We start from the raw sequence: 24,837 nt of genomic DNA on the forward strand, positions 1-24,837 counted from the left end.
CCTGCACACCCAATGGGGAATGTGAGAGCCTTTTCTCTTTTTAAACATTTTCAATTTTACAGCTGTTTATCTTTGGTCCAATTAAGTTTTGCCATTTGGATAAAAAGAGGCCAGCACCCAAGGTTTCCCAGCAGACGATCGCATTGTGATGAGATGATCAATGGTATTCACGTCACCTGTCAGTGGTTTTAATGTTGTGGCTGATCGGTGTGTGTTTCCCACTCAAGTGTGAATCAAGTTTATGTCCACCAAACCACGCCCTTCTGTACATGTGAAGCACGTGGCCCCGCCACCTTCTGCAGCCTCCGATATTATTTATGGGCGTTGATTTCCGGTATTGAGCGTCTGAATTTTCAGGTTCCAGTGTGCTGTGTGTGTATGTGTGTGTGTGAGCGTGTGCGTGTGTGTGCGTGTGTGGTTGTATGGTTGTATGCGTGTGTGAGTGTGTGAGAGAGTTTGTAGTGTGGTTTTGAATCGTTCCCAGCTTGGATACTGTCACCGCCTTGCACCGCGGGCAGGCACCGTGTTCCTACATGCAAGTTACTGTCGTGGCTCCACAGTCGTTGGCCAGCAATGACCGAAAGCCCCGCGACCAAGCCAGCCAGCGGGGACGTGTGTCAGCGTGTGAAGAACGGACTGAAACTGGAGAGAAACGGCGTGCTGAAGAGCCTCCACCGCTGCCATGAGCAGCAGCCCAAGCACCACTGCCAGCCCGAGGAGGAGGAGGTGAGGCCCGGGATGGGACGGGGAGGAGAGGCTGGTGAAGCCGGGCGGGGAAGCATCCACTCTGTGGACCCGGAAACACCCGGACGATGCTGCCATTGCTGTCATTTTCATTATCTTCAGTGTTATTAGAATATCACACGATAACAGCTTGCATGTATTGACTGAGTCCTGCTGCTGAATGTCTGACAGATTGTTGTTACCGAGCTCTGATTCTCTCGATCACTCTTGTACAGAGTAAACGCCAAACTCTATAAGAAGTATTCACATTTAAAGAGTTTTCTCGCATTCTTTATATTATATACCTCATCGAAACATACATTAAATGCCTTTTCTGAATTATTACGAGACGTTCTTTAATTCGGAACAATCATATTTGCACCAAGCAGCATGTGAATTCATTGAAATTTCAACTTCACGAATGGGCTCTCACTGTCCTCCAATGCCCCCTGAGTCGATTTATAGTGAGGAGATTGTTTAAAAAAGGCGGGGAGTGACGCCGAGATCGAAAAGTGGCCGAAGGTATGTCAATTACTGCTCAGCGGCATATACCGGTCCCTGGACTGGTATACCGATCCTTGGAGTGGTATGCCGCTGGTATTCCACCGACACATGACGGTATGTGTCACTTGAGACTGTTATGCCATTGAAAGACTATTGGATGGGTGGCCTACCATTGACTAATTGATAGCAGAAACTTTGAGCCAACCAAACAATAATTACTGACAGGTTTTCTTTATTAGGAGAACACAATGATGCATTACTTCAAATCAAATCTGACCGGAATAAGCCGATAATAAAGAAAAAAGGATATTATATGGGATATTTTCTGACACCTGGTAGTTTTACTGATTACTGTTTTACTTCTGGCTTATTGTGATAAGAAAGTGGTGATCCAGCATATACATATTGGGTATACGTCTATTTGATTGATTCATCTTTTTCTTTATTAGCGGCTTATTCTGGTCATTCAAAGTACAGTGAACATGATACATAATATGCCACAATGGTTAATGTTCCGTGACATAGATTTTATTTGAAGTAAAGTATTATTGTGTTATCCTATTAAGGAAAATCTGTCAGTAAGTATTGTTTGGTTGGTTGGCTCAAAGTTTCTGCTATCGATTAGTCAGACTGGGTACAGTGGCTGGGCTAGCATTAGTCATGTTAACTGAGGTTAGCTCTTTCATTAGCTTTGAGTAGTTTATAACAGTCTTTCAATGGCATAACAGTCTCAAGCGGCACATACCGCCATGTGTCGGTGGAATACCAGTGACATAACAGCGGCATACCACTCCAAGGATCGGTATACCAGTCTAGGGATTGGTATACCGCTGAGCAGCAATTGACATACCTTCGGCCACTTTTCGATCTCGCCGCTACTGGGCGGGTGTGACAACTCTGAAGGTTTAAATTGCACTGGATTTAATGCTGCTATTTAATGTGTATAATATGTATGCCAAATTTAACAAGAGTTCTAGCTGTAACCCCAGTTTGTGAAATTGATTTAACACGCAAACTAGGGTTTGTTCAACTTTTAGCAATTTCTAAAATACTTTGAATCACGCAGTATGTTGATGCACATACCACCAGAGCCAATCAAACAACTTTGAGACAGTTCACATTTTTTTTTGCCTGGATTATTATTTGCAAGTTGCATCCTTATCTCATCAGTTAAGTGTGTTTTTTTTGAGGTGCTTGAGTGGTTGACTCCTTTCTGTCTCAAATTGAACGATAGAGTTATCTTTTTCAAGCTCATTTCAGCATATATTTACTGCAGTCTTCTGAGTGGCAAATGTATGGCTGTAGAAGTTTGGAAAAATGTTCCTGAAGTTAGTGTTAAGGGAGACACTGAACCAGTGCACCTGTTCAGTTAAAGCTGTCACTTGAGACTATGTGCATGCTTCGAAAGCAGCTTCTTCCTCAGAGGCTAATCAAGTTTCCACACTGTAAGTGTTCCAATTAACAGGTCCCTTCTGACTTTGTGATGAGATGCTGTCACACAAGAGCAGAGATTAGATTCATGGATGTGTTGATATGTACATCAGTATTTTTTATCAATTTGAGTCTGAGTTTTCTTCCACTGCCTTTCCAAATGAGGATGAATTACTGTCCAAATGGAGGATGAATTACTGTCCAAATGGCAAAACTTAATTGGACCAAAGATAAACAGCTGTAAACACACCCATGACTCATGGGTGTGTTTGTGTTTGTGACTTTTTGTAGATCAAGCATCAGTCATAGTAAGATGCAAATAACTGGCGTCTTACTCAGTGAGCTAACCGTTCACAGAGGGAAGATCCTTGAAACAATGTTCTAGACAAAGACGACACACTGTTGGCTGGTTATTGTCATCGGCGGACAGACCTCTGCTGATGTTTCAGTAAACTGGGCTGGGTTGGCTGAAAAACAGAGCGCCTGTTGACTGAACCTCAGCTGAGCACAGTTCATGCAGATGTCAGCGCTGCTGCTCTGTAAGGTATTTGAGAGAGAGGCATGACCGGTCACATGTAGCGCCTAATAGTCACGAGCGCATGGGCAAGCATGATGGGAAGGAGGAATTGCATAACCTTTGTGAGTTTAGTAGTGAGTGTCTGTTCATGATGGAGAAAGCAGACGCATGAAGTTGAATCTTCTTCATGAAAGATCGTACGCATGTGAAGTTTATTATTAGGTTGTAGGTCACTCAGCTCCAAGTGCACAGATTTACATCAGCATAACCAGCTCTGCCTTTATTTTGCAGTCAAATATTCCCTCCCTGGCCTGTGTCACACACTGTTTTCTTTCCTGTATAGTTAGTATACAGCTGAAGCAGAGTTAAATACAGTGTTGGCTTTCTAATCCTTCACCCACTTACAATTTGGCTGCACGTAAGTCACCTTTTAAGTGACTTACAGAAAGCTCAGCGAACAATAACAAAAGACAAACTGTGTTTGTTCTCATTAGGACCAAAAGAGAAGGAGTCACAGGAGGTCAAACTGTACACTTGTGTAAAGTACTCCAAATGCAAAACTTAACTACAGCTGAGGTGCAACTTGTGAAAAATGTGTTTGCATAAGAAGATGAGTTGTAACTTTTTATACATGGAGATAGTAAAGTAGATACATGTTTGTACATATTTCCATGTTATGCTACATTATGCTGGTGGTAAACATCACCCCATCCTTGCTTGTGAACGATTGAGCCTTTCAGGTGTTTTTTTAAGCGTTCCACAACTTTCCCAGTCTTTTGTTGCCTCAGTCCAAACTTGTTTGAAACGTGTTGCTGGCATCAAATTCAGAATAAGCATATATTTAGAAAAATCAATGAAGTTAATGAGATATGAGTATATGTCAAAATGGATTAGCAAATTATCGCATTCTGTTTTTTAAGGCAAATATTGTACTTTTCATTCAGCTACATTTACCTGACAGCTAACCAACTAATAATTTATGATGTAACATTATTGACAAAGCTACCCAGCAGTACATAAAGTAGAACAATTAGCCCAACCTTTACTATTCCGGCCGTTAGTGATGCTTACTCGTGAATGCATCCAAATCACAGTATTAAGCATATATTAAGTATTAGCATTAAATGTAATACTTAATGTATACTATATACTGTAATTTGACTTAATTACAAAATTGAATACAGGACTTTGACTTGGTTTATGTGGTATTGATACTTAAATGTGCTATATACATACAGACATCTAGTGATTGCAACATTTTCAGAAAAAAAAATCAGAAATACTGTATCAGCTAATTAGCTATCATGCCTACTGTAGCCTGTAACATCATTGTGTTTTTTTCTTCTCCTTGTACCCATCATGTAACTTGACGGGTACAAGGAGAAGAAAAAAACAATTCCAAGTCAAGTTGGAGCCCTTTAGCAGCTTGTAGTACATAACTCACACACACTAACATGCACACGCTGCCAGCCAACTATCAAAACAAAGAACAGAGAAGCTTGGAATACAACACACACATAGGTAGTGAGACGTAATTCTCCGGTCAGGATGCCATTACTCCACTATATCTTTATATAGCAAATTGTTTATTGTTTATTTTAATACTTTATGATGAACTTTACATTAAAATTCTGTCAGCTTGGCAAATTCTAGCCAGAATATTTAATGTTTGAACATTTCATATCCAGAGTTTCAACATTTAAACAGAATATTGTAACAGCCCAAATATGAGGAAATAGTACTTTGGCGGGGTGCCATTCTAATTTTAATGATGTTTCAGCACAGTATATTTTTTATATTTTCTTTGCCATGTTGCACAGGTCCATGCAGCATCACATCATGACAGCCAGTACAACCGTCCTTTCATCGAGTCCTTTGAGGAGACACCCATGCTGGTGGCAGTGCTCACCTACATGGGCTACGGCATCCTCACTATCTTCGGCTACCTCCGCGACTTCCTCCGTCACTGGAAGATCGAGAGGTGCCACATCGCCCGGGAGAAGGAGGAGCAGAGGGTAAGGGAAGCCACAGACACACAACATAGTGGGATTTCACAACATCACCTGGGTTTGTCCAGTCACTTACTGGAAGAGATAAATATGCAAACAACAAAATGAAAGCAGGAATGAGTATATAAAACTAATAGGGAAAGTCAGGAGAGGCTGAACAGGTTTAACTATTTCTATTTACATCCTGTCTGTGACCTGGTAGTGTTTTTTGCACCCTGTACCATTGGAAGCAGCTTCTTTTGACAGATAGCAGTTGAGCACCAAGTCGTTGTGATTTGCAGCAGCAGACGCATGTATTGTGCAGTCAGCATACTTGCCTATACAACAGTGTAATGACTGGAATGTTATGATTGTTTTAGTGGCACAGTGACACTGCCAGGAGCAAAAATCACTGTCAAGGAAAAGAAAGCCAGATGTCTTTCAGGTGTCAAGGGAATTTATTTGATAGACTGAGCTCTAATTACATGTTGCAAGGCAACTGGACGTTTGCCATGTGCATGTAGAAACAAGAGTGATAACACATGGAAAAATAGACTTGATCAGTTTGTTGGTTTGTTAACCAGACTGAACCAAAGTGACATTTGCAACCTACAAAGCCTCCAAACAGCAGAAGCTATAGGTTCTCATATTTTATACATTTCAAGCAGTGTTGCTTCAAGCTTGGTGTTGGGACAAAAAGCATACTTTGGCAAACAAAACCTCAGACTGTTTGATGGAATCTTGTCAACTGTAATGATATCCCAAACAGGAAATGGATTGTGAGAAAAGTGTCTGTGTAAGTGCAGTTCAGAAACTCATTGAGGCTAATGGAACTTTTCACATATTCATTGCTTTTCTTCACAAGAATGCATTTTTGTCAACACACAGCTAATGGTGGAGTTATCAGCACGCTTGGAACATGTCCTTGGCCACTGACATTGTTCTCAGCCTCTTATGTAACTCATGATAGTGCAGCCCATTGTTTTTAAGTATGTGGTGTTGTTGAGGAAAGGAAGCTTGTGGGACAGACATGGGGAAGTCATTAAATCACCCTGAGGATATCCCACGGATGTTTCCAGGGAACCAGGGAAAATGAACGCCCTCAGTCATTAAATGTTAAAGATATATTTCTAGAGATTTAATTCCTTCCAGCTAAACTTTCCAAAAATAAGAATGGCATGTAGTACTTCGGGGTAGTTTTTATATATAAAGACAATGCACTCCTCTCTATTCCTTCTCAGGACTTTGTGCCCTTGTACCAGGATTTTGAGAACTTCTACACCAGAAACCTCTACATGCGTATAAGAGACAACTGGAACAGGCCCATATGCAGCGTCCCAGGCGCCAAAGTGGACCTGATGGAGCGAACGTCCCATGACTACAACTGGACATTTGAGTGAGAAAGACCTTTACAGTAATTCAAGAATGTAAACACAGTAATCTGTGGCCTTGATAGGACAATAGCAAAGGAGAGTGTGCTGTATGGTTAATGCCCTGAGTCAAGAATTAGTATTAACTGTGCTGACTGACCCTCTCATGTCCTACTGCACAAATACCAAGAAAAGTGACACAGTTCACTTTAGAAGACAGGGTAACATTACTAGTCTACAGTAACAGTGAGCAGCGTTATGCTACTGCTACCTGACTAGACCTGACAAGTTCTATTTTATGTTGTTGAGTTGTATAAAAAAGGAAACTGGCACTGAATGAAAGTGGCTCTTAAGCTTTGAATGTGTAATATAGTGGTGCTTGCAGTCATTACTAGTCATTGATAATTGTCATTTAGAAATTTAAATAAGCAAAAATGACAACAATAGTTATTTTCATTTTTTATTACTGTGACTCTTATTTTCCCAAATTTATCAATGAATCTTTGGCCTTTTAAAAAGTCCATCAAAGTTTCCTAGAGCTAAGGTTGAGCTAAGGTTCCTCAAGTTTATGTCCAGCCAACTAAATATTCAGTGTACTATCATAGACGACTAAGAAAACAGCAAATTTAAATTTACATTAGTGAATATGTTATCAGTTCATTGCTATGTACAATTATTTCCCATTTGCTTAAAAAATGACTTTGAGCACTAAAACATTTCTAACTAGAATGGCACTCAGTTATGTGCATACCTCCAAGTCCCCGATAGTCCCCGTCATCATCGGCTTGTACTCACTTACAGATACAAGCCACCCAAATACACCTTCATGCATTTTAACCTGTAAAACTAATGAAAATGTTAAAAAAAAGTAACCTGTCCCTTTATCTGGATCCGCACCAAAAGATAATTTGGTCTATTCTTGGCAGAGACCCATCCTTCATCCAAGTTTTGTGGAAATCTGTTCAGTAGGTTTGTGTAATCCTGCTGACAAACCCAACAACTAGCTAACCAACCAACCAACCAACAAACAGACAATGGTGGAGGTAAATATGTCATTATGATCAGGCCATAAGAGATAAACATAATAAAGCAATATCTGTAGGGCCTACAAGACCCAACACACACTCAACCTTTTTCCTCCTTTGTGTGTGTGTGTGGGGGGGGAAACAAAATTAGATTAATCTGTACAATTTTTAATGCAGTTCAACACAACACACCTGTGACCTGACCTTAAAAGTGACTGCAGAAATCAACACTCTCAGACACATTCTTTACAAAAATTAACACCATGCTTCCCAAATGTTGCATTTATTGCAGCGCTTGTTTTCTGTATTGCATTATAATGGACAAAGTATTACAGTTATCCTGTCCGTCTTTGTATTTAGTGAACTGTTAGTAGTGTCTTCTGTGGTTTCCATTACAGTACAGAGTTTGTTACCCTGTCACCCAGTTGTTACCATGGTTACAGCTTGCCTGTTTTCCCCTTATTACCGACTTAATCGTGAAAATGAATGTGAAAAGGCACTCTTCTATGCATATAGCTATAAAATAAAATACAAAAAAGCAAACATATATTTTAGATATTTTCCAAGTGTTGTATCATAGGCAATTGGATGTGTTTCAGTTCCTTCAAGAAACTTCTTCATCAACATTTTACATCTATGGTTACTAATGTACAGAGCCCCTCTAGGGTCACATGGTTTAAAAAACAACTGGATGTGGGAATATGTGGGAACGGATTTGTAAACCCTGGGAACAGATTCACAATTGGATGGATTGTTCCCTCCTCTGTTCTTCAGTGAATGGACGTGCCTTGCGTGGACCGCGATGACCACATCCACCCGGTATATTCAAATTTATTTAGATCTAATGGCAGATCTTACCAAAGCGTATTGCTGCCACAAAAGAAAAAAACACTATCAAGTTATAATGTGAAAACTTTATTGTACGAACGTGATAAGTTTCATGTTATAATGTGATCATTTATTTTGTTATTATATCTCATTTACATGATTTGATTAAGTTCTACTTCATGCTTGGGTTGAGACAAGGCGAGATTTTGTTTTTATTGAGCATGGTTGATGACATTGTGATCAGTATATGTACAGTAAGGAGGATTTTTAAATGCATGGGGCTGTACAGAGGAAAGAATCAGTCCTCCTCCCTCTGGAGGTAGCATCACTTCTCATTGAGGCACCATGGATACAAGCAACCCAGCACAGCTACTGACAGTCCTATCTTTTTTACATGGAGTTTGACTTTGATAGTGATCAATAATCAATAAAGATGATGACAACAACTCCGCTTGACTGTATTTGAGCAAAAATGCTCTATTTAACTGGAGGAGGAGCGTCTCTGTGTGCGTAATGTGTTGCACGGATCATAGTCCTCTGATCAGACAGGTTCGGACATTACAACTATAAAATCTTTTCACAAATCGGTTCCCATGGACTTCCACATCCAGTTTTTTTTCCTACCATGTGACCCTAGAGGGGCTCCGTACAAATGTACTCATACCTAACTGGAGTTACATCCAGGCAGTGACTAGTACTGACATAACTAAAACTGAACCTGGACATCATTTCCAAATTTTCTGTCTGAAAATGGCCCAGCCCGTTGGGTCCCGACAGGTTTGGGTCAGGTATCCGTGCTCTAGTTTCCATGCAGTACTGTAAGTGAAGGATTTTTTTCCAACATTATACAGAATCCGACTCTTTATTATTTTAGTGCATTTGAGACAACTCAAGCTCAATAAAACTCATATGCAGTAAAAAAAATTTAAAGTCTAAACAGCAAAAATCACAGGAAAACAACTGATCTTGTCAGCGTAGATCTTAACCACATTTGTAGCCAATCATAAAACACGTCTCAGCATTCTCTTCATATGTGACTGACATGTCATCGGATCATACTTAATTAGAAACTGTTTATTCTGCTACTCTCATATGGACAACATTATAATTGTGATACAAACTGTCTTGTGAAACCTCAGTCTGAATTTTTCCGATCACTCCCGACTGACTCCTCACTGGTGTTTGGAGGACAGCTGCGTCGGAGGTGTTCAGCGTAGGGGCAGTGAGGTGTGTAGAGTCAGACATCCCACATGCCTGGAGAGCAGAAAGCAAAATCAGAGAACATGGAGTGCTAGTGAATGAAGGGGGGCGACAGTTGTGTCAAACAATATGGCAGACGCCAATGAGAAAGATTAAAAATAGGACTTACACGCCATCCATTTGAATCTCGTCTTTCATCAAGTCATTATATTAAGTGTATAAAATAAGCTTGCAACAACATTATCTTGCTCCCATTGATTGTTCCTCTGTCTGATTATCCTCTTCTGTCTCCCTTCCAGGTACACAGGTCGGGTAGTGCAGGATGTGATTAACTTGGGCTCGTATAATTACCTTGGCTTTGCTGAGAACACCGGCCCGTGTGCTGACTCCGCAGCCAAGATCACCATGAAGTACGGCGTTGGAGTCGCAAGCACTAGGCAGGAGATCGGTACAAACACACGTCGCGCTCCACTACCTCTGCTATCACTGGAACCTAACTGCAGGACTACACAGGGATAAATTCACTGCAGCAAACAAAGTATCACAGACCAGATTGTTCAGTGGTGCAGTGGAAGCAACTCAATAGATTCCATCTGCATGCACAAAGCTATGTTTAATTTCTTGGCTTTATTCAAGGATCCCTAGGGTCGTTTAGCGTTGTGAATTTGAATTAAAAAATCAAGGCCATGAAAGTTTTTGAAAATATACATAAATAGTTGTGGGTCATCGAAAGTGCTTAAATAATGCTGAATAAACAAACTGACCTTAAAGGACAACACAATTTCATACTGTTTTACTTTGTTTATATTTGGCAGACCCTTCTAGCTTCAAACAGTGTTCAGGGGACCTTATCTTCCCCTGAGAACAGCTTGTTTATTCAGTTATGGAAAAATTTAATATTTCTGAGTTTGTATTATTACCTCAATATTGTAAATATTAAAATTCTGTGTTTGGATTTATTTTTTTTGGGTCTGTCAAGTCATTGAAAAGTCCTTGAATTAGGTTTTTTATTTAGGTTTATTTCCCCTGCACAGCAGACATTGCTTTTCTTAATGGGCGTGTGCTAAGAAGTTAAGCTGCCTCAGAAAGTTACAATCGGTGCCTTTAAAGCAGCTCTGAGAATATTTGTGTGAAGACTGGAGTAAACCCTTAAATCAACAGCTCGATATTGTGGGATATATTCTTATTTGCTTTTGGATGAGAAAATCAATACCACTCTCATATGTTAACCTGCTGCCGGATCCAGCTAAATATTTAGCATGCAGACATGAGTGGTATCAAGTGGTATGCAAGCAAGCACACTTCTCAGAATGTTGAACTATTCCTTTAACCTTTTACTCAGGGAACAGAAGCCCTGTTTTTCAAGAAAAGACTAAATGGGCAGATTAAAACAAAAACAATAGTAAAGCAATGTTAATGGGTAAATTTAAAAAGTTGGGGGATATACTGTGCAGTGTATTTCCCAAATTTTCAACTTTTTTTTAACTTCTACCAAACAATCTATGTAAGCATAGATCTTTGAGGTTCTGATTGGTATGATCTTCTGTGCGTCTGCATCTCAGGTAATCTTGACAGGCATGAGGAGTTGGAAAAACTGGTGGCTAAGTTCCTGGGCGTGGAGTCAGCCATGGTGTTTGGGATGGGGTTCGCAACAAACTCAATGAACATACCAGCACTGACTGGCAAGGTAAGAACACAGGTGATAAATTTCTCCTGTTAAAGCTGTGATTTATTCTTGCAGCACACTTTTCCCACTTTTTCTCCGTTCTTTGTCTTGCTATTTGTGTTTTAGTCAGATTTATTTTCTGTGGTCACAGTACTTTCTTTCCTCTTTTTCCCCTCTCTTTGTTTTCCTCTGTCTCTCTGTCACTTTCTCTATTTTATGTGAACATTAAGTTTGTATTAATGCCATGAATGAAATCAACACTTCCTGGTGGCAATGGCAACTGGTGGCTCGACTGCATGTCAGACCAGATGGTTTTGTCACTTCACTGCTGATATTGTTTTACAAGTAAATACTTCACCACATAGCTGTGGAGAATGTAGGACTGCTGATTTGTAGTCACCCAATGTCCCAATAGAAAACAATGCAATCAATAAAACGGCTATCACACTGTAATTTTCTCAGATTCCCCAGACCCACCATCTAGTAAAAATACCAACTAACATTGACTATCAACTAACTAACAATTATTTTTGAATAGGCCTGTATGTGTAACAATATCTGTTTTCTTAGATAGATAAAAACAAATCAGACTAACTTTAATTTGTATGAATGACTCATGCATGTGGTGTCCTGCAGGGTTGTCTGATTCTAAGTGATGAACTGAACCATGCCTCTCTGGTTCTGGGAGCAAGACTCTCTGGGTCCACCATCAGAGTCTTCAAACACAACAGTGAGTCAGTCTGTGATCACAAATAGGTCCTCCTATAAGTATGCATGTATTTATAGGTCTATTTGTGTGTTTGTTTGTCTCCCTCTTTAAATGGTTTGCCTTTATCTTCATTCATTGCTTCTTTTTCTAGAAGTCTCTGTAGCCTTTATTAGGGCCCGAGCACTGACCAGTGCGAGGCCCTATTGGAAATATTCAGCTTTCTGCCTTTTCAACTTTTTGAAACATTCAGCTTTATGTTCAGCTAGAGAAACTGTTCAGCTATCAAAATGTTCAGCTTTTTTAGACCATTCAGCCTATTACTTTTGAACTTTTCAGCTTTTGAAAAATTCAGCTTTTTCTGCAAAATCTTGACCATTCATTCTTATAGTTTTTTGCATTTCAGGCAAGTATTTTCCAGTATATTCAGCAGTTTTTCCAAAATCACTTCAGCCGTCAGCATTCACACTGTATTTTCGCAGGAAATGCAATTTTTCTAGTTTGCTCTCACCACTGTCATTCATAGAACAGAAGACATCGCAATGCAGATGCACACTAGCTAACATCTGTTTTTTTTTTTTCATTTTTGCTCTCTGGAAAAGCACAGGGGTAAATAATAAAATGATAATGGCTGAATTCCTGATGTTGTGCATGCTGGCTCACTGTCACGGCTTACTGGGACTTTTGAATACAACAGAGCAATATCTTTTGTTAATGATGTTAGAGACATTAGCTATCAGCTAACTAGCCAAAACTGTTAATCACCAAATCTGCAAGTTAATTCTTAAGTATATATTGTGTTTTGGTTTTTCTGTTTTTCTTAAATGGTTGTAAAAAACAAGTGACTGTTCATAATTTTTTGCTTCATTTAAGAAACGTTGTATTACGGCTAATGTGCTAACAATGGCAACTTTATTGATTATGATGAAGATGATGAATTATTATGTTTTTAATTTGTAGGCTTATCCACATTTTGGGGTTGTATTGAAACAGTGTCTCACTTTCCTGTAATGAATTCCCAGCTGAATTTCCATGTGGTTTTCATGCTTTCATTTTGAATGTTAACTTCATCTTTCCTGTCAGACATGCAGAGCCTTGAGAAACTGCTGAGAGACGCCATAGTTCACGGTCAGCCCAGGACTCACAGACCATGGAAGAAGATCCTTATAGTTGTAGAGGGCATTTACAGGTAGCATAACCATTTTCTTTCAAGATAGATATTTAAATAAAACCATCACAGTGCGGCATTTAAAGTTTTGTTCGATAGTTTATATTGCTTAATTCTTTTGATTGGTTTCTATGTTGGTGAAAATGTTGGTGCAGAACATAACAAAATGAGTCTTATCAGTGCTGAGAGTGAATGCAAGGGCAGAATTTGGAGATAACCATGCTGAAAGCGTCATTGGCCAAAAGCAGTGGAACAATAGGAGTTGCCCATTTGAAAATCCCCAAGATTTCCTTCCTGATTTCAACATGAACACTGCCTGAATGTCACACTTTAAATAGCTAAACTGTATTTTGCTCAGTAAAGAACTTAAAGCCAACATCTGATGAAACTAATGCTTATGCAAAACAAGCAGTATTTTCATCAGCTCAAGTTCTTTACTGAGCAAAATACAGTTAAGATGTTAAGTGTAACATTCAAACTCAATCTAATTACTTTTTTAAGCTAGGTCTCTGAATTAGCTTTAAAATGGAGCAAAGCATGTATGTCATGCAAAAAAAAAGAGGCTTCCAGAAGCAGCACTTATCTTCTATTGATGGCTCTTGTGGTTCAATTAGGTTCAGCAGCATCAACACTCCTGGGGCTGGATTGCTGGTTGACAGAGCTGATTCAGTGCCTGGTTAGCTCTTGCTGGTTGAACACACAGTGAGCAGCTTTGATGTGCCTCTTTATTCTGCCAGACTGGTCGCTGCAAGAAGCTGCACTACATAGTAATCTGGAGCTATGAGATGTTTGCTTGACACTTGCTTGAACTCCTTCTGCTTTACTTTTCCTCCCTGCAGCATGGAGGGCAGTATAGTACGCCTGCCAGAAGTGATCGCCCTTAAGAAGCGCTACCGGGCCTACCTTTACCTAGACGAGGCTCACAGCATAGGGGCCCTGGGGTCGAGGGGGAGAGGTGTGGTCGATTACTTTGGGCTAAACCCCTGTGACGTGGATGTCTTGATGGGCACGTTTACCAAGAGCTTCGGCGCTGCAGGGGGATACATCGCAGGGAAATGGGTGAGGAGGGAGCACTGTAGGTTTATTTTATTGGCATTTTGTTTGTTTTTGTATGCAGAGCTATGAAGAAAGATGTAAACAAGACAATGAGCTGAAGTACAATGGATATATATCCAGTTCAGAAACCCAGTTTTTGCTAAACAAGGCTCAACAACAATCTAGCAAAGAATGCTTTCGTTGCAAATAATCTAACTATCAGTTAGACAGTAGCCACGTTTCCATAAAATGACAAGCAAATTTTAAGCAAACTGTTTTAAGCAAAAGTTCGCAAAAAATGAAAAAAATCAAAATGCGAATCTGGTGCATTACCATAAACCGCTTTTGAGGGAATGAACGAAGCTACGTAAAGCGAATTTCATCAAAGGATGACACGGTGTAGGCTACGTGGCTACGTCACACTTGGATGTGGAAGTAAACAGGGGCTAGAGAGGCTAGACAAACCAGGAGACAAAATGGAGAGAAGTCTTTAGGAATTACTTTCGACAGGGCAAGTGGGCATTTCTTTGCTGTTTGCCATCTAAAATGGCTGTGATGTTTTTTTGGTGGATGAGGCCGAGAAATTGTTTGGTCTCCCCATCGGTCCACACATGCCTACTGCTTACAGACATATTTCCACAGACAGCGTAAACAACTGATCAGTCATGTGAGTTTAGTGTTTGCTACTTCAGAGTTTATTCGGCAAATCTGTTTCCATCAAACATTTTGCGCACTAACTCTGATTCGCAAAAGACAAAAACCACCTCAAGCAATCGTACAAACTTTTTTGCAAATTAGAGGACTTTTTTTTTTTTCATAAAATTTCCAATGCGTTATTCTTCAAAATGCACATAAGAATGCTTAATGGAAACATGGTTTGTGTGACTAAAAGGGCACCTGTCATCTCAGCTATGTGGATTTACAGCCTTGCACTGTCTGTATGCTGCATTCCTGACATATTGGCCCTGTTCCTGTCACATCACTGACATTACATCAACTTATCAACACTTAAGTATTGGTCCACAGAAATCTTGGCAACATATAAACAATATAAAATTCTGAAAAGATTGGGACACATCAAGGTTGCTGAGGATTCTAAATAAAAAGTGTCAGCAGATAAGTAACAATTATTTAAATCTTCATTGGCTTTATTGGCTCCTTCTTGCTTCACTGAATTCATTCAGTGACTTTTTGTCTAAGGAATGTGACAAGTCACAGGATGTAGCTTAGTATAAAGTGTTGTGACCTGCATGTGTAACAGAACTGTAAAGATTGGTGTCAGGTTCAAATCTTGTTTCATAAGTGAAAGACACAATCTGCATTTGAAAAATGCCACTTCAAAATAAGTAAGTATTAAAAGACTGGCAATGGAACAAGTGAACATGGTCTAAAAAAATCTACATCCATACCTATATCTCAATGAAATGCTACTTTCTAGGTGATGATGTCTCATATTATGTGTAATGAGATACTTTGACTAGAGATTAGGCAAATATACTTGGTAAGAATTTGACATTTTGCAGTTTGAGCAGTGGTTGTTTCAGTTTTTATCAGAACTACAGTACATTTTTCTCAACGTTTCGGCATTAAATGCAGTTTGGCTGTTTGAGCCTATTACATTCTTATAATCTGTGCAAAACAGTATATTTTCCATGATTGTGTAGATGCTTTATTGTCATTGCAGCATGCACACTATATAAATGTATTGAAAGAAAAATAAGACAGGAAATGTACATATAAAAATATAAACAGTCATGGTTATTTGCATACATATACTGTAAATATAAATGGTGATTTACATATACTAATTGTCATGGTCATAGTGACTATAGAGTAGTTAAAGCTCTTCATCTATATTTATCTCCTGTGTATCTGCTGGCTTTAGGAGCTTATCGAGTACCTGCGCTCCCATTCCCACAGTGCAGTCTACGCCACCTCCATGTCTCCTCCTGTGGTGGAGCAAATCATCACTTCTATGAAGTGCATTATGGGAGAAGATGGCACAACGATCGGTGAGTGGTACAATAATATTAAAGGCTGGGGTCGGGGGGGACTGCAAGTGAGTAAATAATGATGTACACAATGCAGGTTTTGAAATGCTGCAAAATTTGGCTGCGAGGAAGCAAATGATTCCTCATATTTGTCAAACAACAAGAAAACACACAATGCAGTTTGGAGTAACACTTGATGTAAACAAAACTTTTGTTTGTTTATAAGAAAACTCCACAGGGCTCCTTTAAACTTGATACTTGTTGAACATTTTGGTGCGGATCTGTTTTTCGTATTATGTGACGATGTAGGGGGTAACTGTCAATATGTTTTGTCTTTGAAGCTTCATTTTTAACAAGTGCTAATTTGTACATTGATCATAAAGCAGGAAAGTGGGTACAAATAAATCAATAGGCATCTCTTTGTGTGTTGCCTCCTAAAATATTAGACGTGACAAACAAAATTAGACACATCCTGGGAGGGATCTTCGTAAAAACTAACAAACTAAAGACCACATACATTCACTGAGATGAAAATAATGTGCATATTTCTTGATAAAAAATTAATCAAAACACATTTTGATGTAAAACCTATCTTAAAATATTGCATTTTCCACTGGAAATAAAAGGAATGGCAGCCATGTTTTCTGTTCTCGCAGCCAGAAAGTTGTCACGTGACGCAGACAATAGAAAAGAATAGGCCAAAAGAAATTGTAGACCTCTCACAATTTAAGAGGCGTTATTGTGAAACTACTACATTTTGCCCTGACGTAGTTATTACACATTTTCATGCAAAACATGTGATGCTATTTCTACAACCTAGTTTCAAAGTAGCCCACCAGCTCAAACAGAACCATTGCAGGGTTCATGTTTATAGAAGAGCAGCTTATGACAAGATCAGGCAATCAGATGGATGAAGCAGCTGACGCCAAAAAGACTCCTATGACTCATCTCATGCTGTAATTGTATGAGCTGACTCCAGATGTCAGTGCACACTAATGAAATATAGTACAGACTGAAAAGCACCATAATCTTCTCTGAGACCAGTTACTCCTCAAAGACAGTTGAAGCTGCACCAGTTAAAGATAATGGTAAAAAAAAAAAGTCTGTCTGTCTTCTACTTGTACTGGTGAAAGGTTGGAAAGGAGAACAGTGTTTGTTTAACTCAGATATATCATATAGGGTTTATTTTAATTTTTTTTTAGTCATAAATTGTAGCTCCTTAAATATCAACAGACTCTTTATTAATAACATGAGCATGATGATAACATAACCGTGCCGCACAATTTGAATTAACTAGATGATGGTTAAAAAATACATCTTTTGCAAACATGTGATAGAAGTGTGGTTAACTTTTTTGTTTTATCATCCAAAGGCTGTGACCGTGTGCGAAAGCTGGCAGAGAATACAGTCTATTTCCGCAGGAGGCTTCGAGAAATGGGCTTCATCATCTACGGAAACGAGGACTCACCTGTTGTACCCATGATGCTCTATATGCCAGCCAAGATTGGGTGAGCCTCAAGCTTTAATTCCCTGCCGTTAGTAGACTTCAAGCACTAACTCCCCCGCTTTTAAATCAATACAATGTGGTGAATATTATAGGATATAAGATGTTGATATTTTATTATACCGATATGAGTCATGTTTCCATCAACACATGTTTTATGCGCATTTTGAAGTATTGCATTAGAAAAGGTTGGAAATGGCAAAATTGGAAAAAAACAACTCCCATTAGCACATAACAAAAAAGTTATGTGCTAATGGGAGATGGAGGCACCTTTTTCCGAAAAAGTAGCTGTTTCCACTGTCAGCAGCTTCTTGGATATTGCCATGCATACAGCCTATGTATCGTCTACTAACTAGTCTCTTTTCAGAGCTTTCAATCACATTTCAGTCTTCCTCAGTGGATGTTTGTTCAGTCGTTTATTTCCATTACAAGTTTAAATCTCTGGAAAAAGCTTCTAACTGGACCTTGAGAAAGTTTTTTTAAAATTTTTTTATATGTTAACTATCTATTCAATCAACTTCCCATATTCATCCATTCAGAGGAGGGCGACACTTTTATTAAAGTCTACATTGAGCTGACATGTCACTTTGCCCAAATGAGGCCATTATGTGTCTTTGGGTCATTTTTCTTGTGTCTCCTCATGTCTCTCCCACCAGTGCATTTGGCAGAGAGATGTTGAAGAGGAACATCGGGGTGGTGGTTGTGGGATTCCCCGCTACACCCATCATCGAGTCCCGGGCACGCTTCTGCATCTCAGCCGCCCACACAAAAGAAATGCTCGACAGGGTAACTAACTTCTTCCACTACTGATTGACATACTTAAAGACTAATGGTAAACAAGAATTGTCATTTAAAATTGAGTTTTTAACTTTTGTTCTATGTGGGTAAACCATGGGATCTCAATTTGAGACCATTATTAAAACATGAAAAGAGTTTAGTGATGAAGCACATACTCAAAACATCAATTTTTAATATATTATAATGAAAAAAAAGATAACATTCTTCAGAACAAGATACTGACTAGTTTTTCCGCACAGTCACTCCCGCACAGATTTTAAAAGCCTGCCAACTCCTAGTTAGAACTGAAGAAGCCTCTTGGATGAGAGGTGAAATGTCTTCAAGAAACTGAAACAAGTCCAGTTGCCTACGATACAGCACCTAGAATTACCATGACCTGGATGACTGATTTTTGTTATACTTAAAAATAAGGGGCTCTTCCTGTCTCCATGTTAGTGTAATGACCTTTTGAGACATTTACAACTAAGCCAAGAGATCAAGATGACAATAAAGGAAAAACGGCTGTCTAATGGTGGGGAAAGTGTGTAATTGGAAGGACACGGGTGTGATCTTTTGTGACCCCAAATGTCTGCTTCTGGAGATGTCTTTGAGTCACTTCAGACACGCCGAATCCCTCTCAGCTACGTGTCGGACAGCCCTGCAGCAGAGGCCACTAAAAAGACGAGTCTGTCACTCTTTTCAGTTCAAGTTATTACACGTAAAAACTGCAGTAAAGAGTCAGCTGGATCACTGCAGGTTAATGTACCGTGTATTCACAGTATATTATCTGTGTCGAGAGTTCAGACCTCCACCCTAACCATCCTCTTTACTCATTGTGTTGCTCTGCCTGAGCGCAGACTGCTTAGCAATGATTGCTCTTGGCAACGCATCAAAGAGCCGCCCACTATTCTCAAAGAGGGCTCTTCTACTAAACTGAGCTCACTGCAGACCTGCCTGCTCTGCGTCTTCCAGTCTGAAGCACCAGTCTTCCTCTTATTTTAACATAAATTTAAATCATTTTATGCAGCAGATATACCATCTCCTGTCTCCAGGAAGTTCTGTTGTATCAGGGGCTGTCATCCACTCCTCGTCTTCTTCTTGCCCTTCAAAAAACCAAATAAAGTGCAGACAGGGAGTGGGAGTTTTGTAGTGCTGTAGTGCTTTTATCTGTCATGATATTAAAATCTCTCTTTGTTGGTCCCTCTCTCTCTCTCTCTCTCTCTCTCTCGTACTATGATCTGTCATGTTGATTTTTGGTGTTTCTTTCATCTGCCGGTGGGCTTTTCAGTTTTTCCCCTCTTATTCAAACATAAACAAACATGCACGTAGCCTTAATTATTTTGTTAATGTCCTTCGGGTCGGGGCTTTCACCATAAGTGGGTGGTGCTAATCAGATGTTAATTAGAGCCTAAAATTGATTTGGTCAGATTTGGTTTGATCAGGAACTGCTCTATTTATTATTTATGAGAAAAGTACTCTTAAATAATAAACTTACAGGACAGCCTCAGAATTGAGCTTCAGATCAAAGTTTTTGATCACATTATGAATAAACTTCAGTCAGCCTGCTAATGAGGATTTTCACAAGAATATTGACATATTTTTACTTGAATGATCCTCATTTAAGGCGATTATATGCTCAACCCTACTCATGATGCCATTCAATTACCATGCACGGAAACAGTTGGACTAGCATAAATGCATACAATGTCAATGGAAAGACAGGACTAGCGACGAATAGATTGCAGGACTGCAGGTGCAACAAACTGTATTGTAGAAATGTAAAGACATATTTGGTTAAAGCTGCACGAATAAATATTAACAAAGAATCAAATGTATGTGGAAAGTGAAAACGGTCACATGCTGAAAGTAACAAACCCACAGGGAACGATCACCAGACTTTCAGCTCCATGGAGCTTTTTAGCATTTTAGTGCATTGTTTTGGTTATGCGGTCTACAAATGTACTGTTTTGGTTTGGTGTCACTGCTCTCATTAACCATGTTTTAGATGAAACAGGCTGCTAAAAGACGCTTGAAAAAAACAACTGTATGCTACCTGCTTGACACAAAACAGCAGACAGACAAAGTAAGCGACTCGCTGTAAGCACTGTAAGCAAAAAAGCTAAAATAAGATTGAATAATGGATTAACCTTTTTGAAGTAACCAGAAATACAACTCCAAATGAAAAATAATGGTGCTCCTACAACTTTTGATAACACACTCACCATAACAACTTTGAACTGATGAACTTTCAAGGCAAAATGTAATCCCTTTTGGGTGAAAAGTTTCAGCCAGAAAAAAACGTTCTGCTGTTTAGATGACATATCTGTATGAGCCCATCGCCTCCAGTACCCTAACAAAATGTCCTACTGGTGACTTCATATCACACCCAAGTAATGAGAGTGAAAAATTGGACAGACCGGGTCCATCTGCAGCTTTAAAGTTAGTGGTGTTTTCTGTTTTGGCTGAATTTATGACTTAATCTTACAAGACAGTTGTGTTTTCCTATAAAACATCTTGCTTGGTGCAACTTTAAATTTCTTCCAGCCACATATTGCCCTTCATGGTGACAGCATTTTTTTATTGTATAAATGTCTCCACAGGCGCTGAGCGTCATCAGTGATGTAGGAGACCTTCTTCAGCTCAAGTATTCCAGACACAGGATACAGCCGTCTTTAACACGGCCCTTTGATGATATTGTGTATGAGGACATTGATGACTGATGAACCAATCCTCTCCTGAAGTGGCGTGAACCTGAACAACCCCAGAAATAAAAAAACAGACCGGGTCAAGATGGATCACAAGTCTTCCACAAGGACAATGATGTGCACAGGTGCCCCTTGTCACTAGCTTGCCATAATGTAACCCTCTGAGAAAAAGAAAAACACTCAAAACCATCATCTAATTCTACTTTGCCTTACCTAAACATGGAGAACTTGTGGTAAACACACTGAAAAAAAGCATCTGTGCTTCTTCCTGTGTACTTTTCTTGTGTGTTTATTATTTTGTGTCTTAAGAATTTTTTTTATGCGTGTATGTCTGCTCTGCTTGTATCATTCATTATGTTCAGCCTTGTGGTTTCTATATGTGAACTGGACAAATGTCAACTTTCCAAATGTCTCTGATATTGTAAGCATTATTTTTCATAAAACAGATTAAGTGAACTTTAACAGGGTAAAATTGATCATATTTAAACATAAGCCAAAAGAACAAGACTTGTTCATTTATCCAGTTTGATCAGATCAGTGATTATTGCCATGGGAGAGCACTGGATGTTGCATTGTTTGCACAAGACAATGCAAGACATCTGACACATTGAAATTGATTTTAAGGATTAGGTAGCCAAGGATCCAAATCTGGAGTTTCTGCCATTAGATGATTTAGTTTTTTTCTCTCATACTTGAAAATTATAGCCCTAACATCCACCTGGCATTCTTTGAGACTATTTGGCAGCAGTTTGCACAGTACAAGGTGGCACCTAGTTGCATTAAAGATGGTTGTGTATGTTAAAACAGGCAGAATATTCCTGCCCTTGCTTATGGCACCAAGGGAGGCTGTTCTGCTCCTCAAACCTGGCTTGACTTCACATTTTTAAACCAACCAAAGTTTTGATCACATTACATTGTTTTCATTCCATCCTTTGATCTTCTGTAGTTGTAGCCTGTCTAGAAGAACCTAGTTACTCATGGCACTGCTTCTTATTGATCAACCAGTTACACGAGAGGAATTAATCTTAAAACCAAGCCCAAAATGTTGAGATATTTCTTTTAATTCGGGTCAGAGAGGTGTTTAATGGCTAGTGTGTACTACAGTAAACTAATATACTTAGCATAATTAGCACTCATAAACCCATGAAAAGAAATAGTCATGTGTGCTACAGTGTGCTTTATTTGCCTCATCTAACGGCAGCAGTGGTACAGCAGTGCCAAAATGGAAATGGATCCAAGTGCTTCTGAGCGCATCATTAGCCATGCTATCGTAGTGTAAGGAAGTGTATCAAGTAATCAGACATATCTGTATCCATTCCAAATTCAAGAGGAAAAACACTTCACAACTCACAGATCATTAGTCAGTCTTATGAACGCTGATTTGCATCTTTTGTTGAGAAAACTGAATGGTTTGGATTATTTTTGTTGTATCTCAATTGGCATTGCAACTAACTATAGCAATTAGCATTTTCCAGAGATTTAATCATTTAAAGATCCTCTCCACCCATGTTTAAGGAATACATTACAATAGATTATAATATTCATAAGTATGATTTCTTTAGTGTATAATCACCTGAAACTAAGAATCGCTGTTTTTGTTACCTTAGAATGGGCCTTTTATACCTACATTGGGAGGGGGCCTGCCATGTTGCACTGCCATGTTTCTACAGTAGCTCAGAATGGACAAACCAAACTAGCCTTTTGCGTTTTTAGCAGCCACCGTAGGGGATGGTGAGAAGAGGGCTATTCAATTGATCGCAATCCACAAACTCACCCCTAGATGCCACTAAGTCTTACATACTGGTCTTTTTATTTAATACCACTGCTCTAAACATGTGGTACAATTTAAAACATAAAAAAGAACATAATACAACAAAGGGTATACCTGTTAAAGCTTTATTTTACTGACTAATAACAATACCAGTTTTCATAAATGATAGCCTAAGAAAGCAACATTGTCATTGAGAAGAAATGGAAAGAAATGTCTTTTGAAACTTAAGGGGAATTTATTCCCCAGTTGTCTGTTACACATGGATTTGGCCGGCTTCTTCTTCACACAGCTATGTTACATGTCAAGTTACAATACATGTGATTCTGTGTTTTTACTTGACCAGCTTAGTGCGTATTTGTACAGTTTAAGTGTATCACAAGCAACCTCAAAGATCATTAACATGACTCTCAGATGCCAATGCCATTGAGAGCAAAGTTATGACTGTCAAATTACTCTTACTTTTATACTCCAAGGCCAATGTCTGCCAGTAACGTTTCATTCATAACGTTTATTGGTATCAAAGCTTCAGTTAAAAGCTAAAGTCTAAAGGGTCGGTTTAGTCACAAGATTGAAATCATATTAAGACACTTCTGCCTCTAGGCCAGACAGGAGAACATGAAGACTTGTGTAATCTGGATCTGATTAAGTACTGTTTGTACAATTATCATTCACACCCTTTCTCTGTGGTGCTTATTGGTAATAACTTCATTGCTTTGTGTCTGATAAGGTTGTATGAATGCCTTGTAAAACAAAGTGCTATGACACAAATAATGATTAATGACTTCAATGGGTGTGACTTGGGATAGGCTTGTGTACTCACTTGCATGGTATTAGTATTAATGTGGGTGTTTCTGCACTTTCACCTGGCTTTTTTTTCCCACGTACACATCTGTCTTTTGAACTCTCAGTTTATCTTTGCGTTGTGCAACTGAGCTTTGGGGCAACAGCTCCTGAATAAAAGCAACTGTAAAGTCCCTCATGCATACATTCACACTTGCATGTATGAACACTGAGAAGTATTGTGTAGCCACTCATTCCACATACTAGTGCATGTACAGTAAGAAGTAGTCATTGAAACTGCTCTGCACCACAGCCAGTGTTGCTCAATGATTTACACGGTTCTGAGGTGTGACTCTTTTTAAAAGTTGTCATAAAAACCACTATATTCCAGGGAAATTTAACATATCTGGGAGGTTCTTTTTTCTTTTATGATAATGTTTATTACTGTAAAAGGGAGACGTGTTATTTTGTTTTCTTACTGTAGAAAACGTTTCAAGACCTGATTCTTGGAGTTACAAATGATTGTCCATGACCTAAAAGCTAAGAGTCACAATGTTGATAATTTAGATATAGAATGTATTTGTATGTATTTTTAAGTTTGTAAACAGGAAAGTCATCAAATGATTGTAAAAGCAGGAATTTTGAGCATATTCAAATATCAAAATATAATTATGGTTCATTCCATGCCAATAGTTGTTGCTGAATGGTTACAGTAATCAAAGTAATAACTTTTTTTTTTTTTTTACCAGAATGAAGAATCTCTATTATACTATTAATCTGTATTATTCATTTAGTTCTATCACATTTAAAAGTTAGAGTGCCACTGATCTTGCTAAATATAGCTTCAGAGCAGATTTTCCCAAGAAGGATTATTTTAAACTTTGAAATTTTTGTATGTGAAAGTGTTGATATGCATTGTATACTGTATACACAGTATAAAATAATGAAAGATGCAATATTACTCTGTCATCGTTTATGATTTTTTTTAAATGAGCAAATGTTTGCACTATTAACTGGCTGAGTTGTTGATTGAGAGAGATTGAGATTGTGAAATAATGTATTGTATATACTGTATTGAGCCAGAACCCAATGGAAAAAGGCTCAATAGGTATTAGACTCATAGAAAACCTTGAAGTCAACACAGTACT

At 38.8% G+C, this 24,837-nt stretch overlaps 1 protein-coding gene across 1 annotated transcript; it reads left to right on the forward strand.

Moving 5' to 3' along the window:
* The first annotated feature begins 380 nt into the window (after positions 1 to 380).
* LOC141010841 (serine palmitoyltransferase 2-like) lies at positions 381 to 21,464 on the forward strand. Its single transcript, XM_073483956.1, has 12 exons — positions 381 to 726; positions 4,996 to 5,190; positions 6,405 to 6,559; positions 9,886 to 10,034; positions 11,149 to 11,273; positions 11,889 to 11,982; positions 13,042 to 13,147; positions 13,966 to 14,185; positions 16,047 to 16,173; positions 17,525 to 17,660; positions 18,313 to 18,442; positions 21,034 to 21,464. The coding sequence occupies exons 1-12, from the start codon at positions 574 to 576 to the stop codon at positions 21,151 to 21,153; spliced, it is 1,710 nt and encodes a 569-aa protein (XP_073340057.1). The 5' UTR covers positions 381 to 573; the 3' UTR covers positions 21,154 to 21,464.
* Positions 21,465 to 24,837: the final 3,373 nt, after the last annotated feature.

The sequence above is a fragment of the Pagrus major genome, chromosome 16 (assembly GCF_040436345.1).
Source record: "Pagrus major chromosome 16, Pma_NU_1.0".
NCBI lineage: Eukaryota > Metazoa > Chordata > Actinopteri > Spariformes > Sparidae > Pagrus > Pagrus major.